General features: G+C 40.4%; 1 protein-coding gene across 1 annotated transcript in view; it reads left to right on the top strand.

The window, feature by feature from the left end:
• The window catches only part of LOC101845847 (wiskott-Aldrich syndrome protein family member 3), a gene marked incomplete at its 5' end in the record, with an annotated part of 11,538 nt that overhangs the window by 1,815 nt on the left and 8,105 nt on the right, over window positions 1–1,618 (top strand). Inside the window, 1 exon segment of the mRNA XM_035969527.1 lies at window positions 804–927. Within this exon segment, the coding sequence (XP_035825420.1) occupies window positions 804–927 (124 nt within the window).

The following is a 1,618-nucleotide window of genomic DNA, read 5'->3' as shown; positions in this document are numbered from 1 at the left end:
GAGTTTGTAGGGCACCTCTGATAGGTCCTACTTGCCTTGCTTTCCCTCTGTTGTTTCTGCCTTTCTTTCTTACTCTTTCCCAGCACTAAATTACTGCTATTGTGTGGGTGGTTGACGGGTGCTCTGGTGTGGTTTGCTCCTTCTTTCCTATCAAACATCTATCGTCCTGATCTCTCCTTCTACTTTTTTGTGTTTTTTACTTTCTTGTAACGCTTCTAATCTTTGGCACTTAATATGTTTTCACTTCTAATGTTTCTCTCTAGTAACACTTCTAATCTGCAGCACTTTTATGACCTGTTTGTGTTTGCAAGCGTTGTAAAACTCTCACTAAGATAAACTAAACATCAAAACAGACTTTGTGCTGTTAAAGCTAGAGAGGTGAGCAGAGCAAGTCCGATTCCCTGTAAAGACTTCTCTGTTGACACCCATCCCTTGGCGCTCATATGACCTTATGCAGTTGCGAGCGCCGTAAAACCCTCTAGTATAAAAAAAGCCCAAAAAAAAAAACATGGAGCTTAATATGTTTTCATTTCTAATGTTTCTCTCTCTTCTTGTAACACTTCGAGTCTCCAGCACTTTTATGACCTATTTGTGTTTGCGAGCGTCGTAAAACTCTCACTAAGATAAACTAAACATCGAGCTGAATATGTTTTCACTTCTAATGTTTCTCTGTAGTAACACTTCGTAACTTCAGCACTTTTATGACGTGCTTGTGTTTGCAAGCATCGTAAAACTCTCTCTAAGATAAAGTAAACGATGAGCTTCATATGTTTTCATTTCTTCTATTCCCGTGTGGGGTGCAGGGAGGATGGCAAGAGCAGCATGGCCTTCTACACAGACCCGAGCTACTTCGCCAAGCTGTGGGCCGAGGAGATGGAGAAACACATCATGGAGAACAAGTCGGAGCTCAAAGTCAGACGCAAGAGGGTCAGTGAGAAGTTCTCGTCAGCGCTGCTCGTCAGCCTTTTTTACAGTTACAGCCTGCGCCCACTCTTGTAGCTCACTTTTGTTTGTAGACTTTGACTCATTGAGGATGTAGTTGGGTTGGGGTGTTATAACCATTCATGTGGGTGGTTGGCGGGTGCTCTGGTGTATTTTGCTCCTTCTTTCATATCAAACATCTATTATCTTTATCTCCCCTCCTTCTTTTTTGAGTTTGTTACTCCTTTGTGACGCCTCTATAATCTTCTGCACTTACATAACCTCATCGTGTTGCAAGTGCCATAAAATTCTTATGGAAAAAAAGCCAACAACCCGAAAAACATTCATATTTATTTTGACCATTTTGAGGGTATGGAAATAAAATGGCTTAAACAGATGGTGTAGTGAGCATTGTGGTGACAGTTATATAACACTGGAAAGGTAATTGAGTGTTGATGTTTACAAGTGTTGCAAAAACAATAGAATGGAAATAATGAGACACTTTGTACTATGTTCTGATTGTCAATTCCTTTTTTTTTTTTTTTTAAATTTTCTTGTAACACCCTTTTATCTTTAGTAGTGCTGTTTAAAACTTATTAATTAAACGCCTCAGTGGCGACATATCAGTACTCTGTTGAGACAAATCCTAAATCCCCTCTCTTCTGTACCACCTCCACCCCCACCCCACACCTCCACC

The sequence above is a fragment of the Aplysia californica genome, unplaced genomic scaffold (assembly GCF_000002075.1).
Source record: "Aplysia californica isolate F4 #8 unplaced genomic scaffold, AplCal3.0 scaffold00152, whole genome shotgun sequence".
In the NCBI taxonomy this organism is placed as follows: domain Eukaryota; kingdom Metazoa; phylum Mollusca; class Gastropoda; order Aplysiida; family Aplysiidae; genus Aplysia; species Aplysia californica.
The sequence above is the reverse complement of the archived record's forward strand: the minus strand, read 5'-3'. Positions and strand labels throughout refer to the sequence as shown.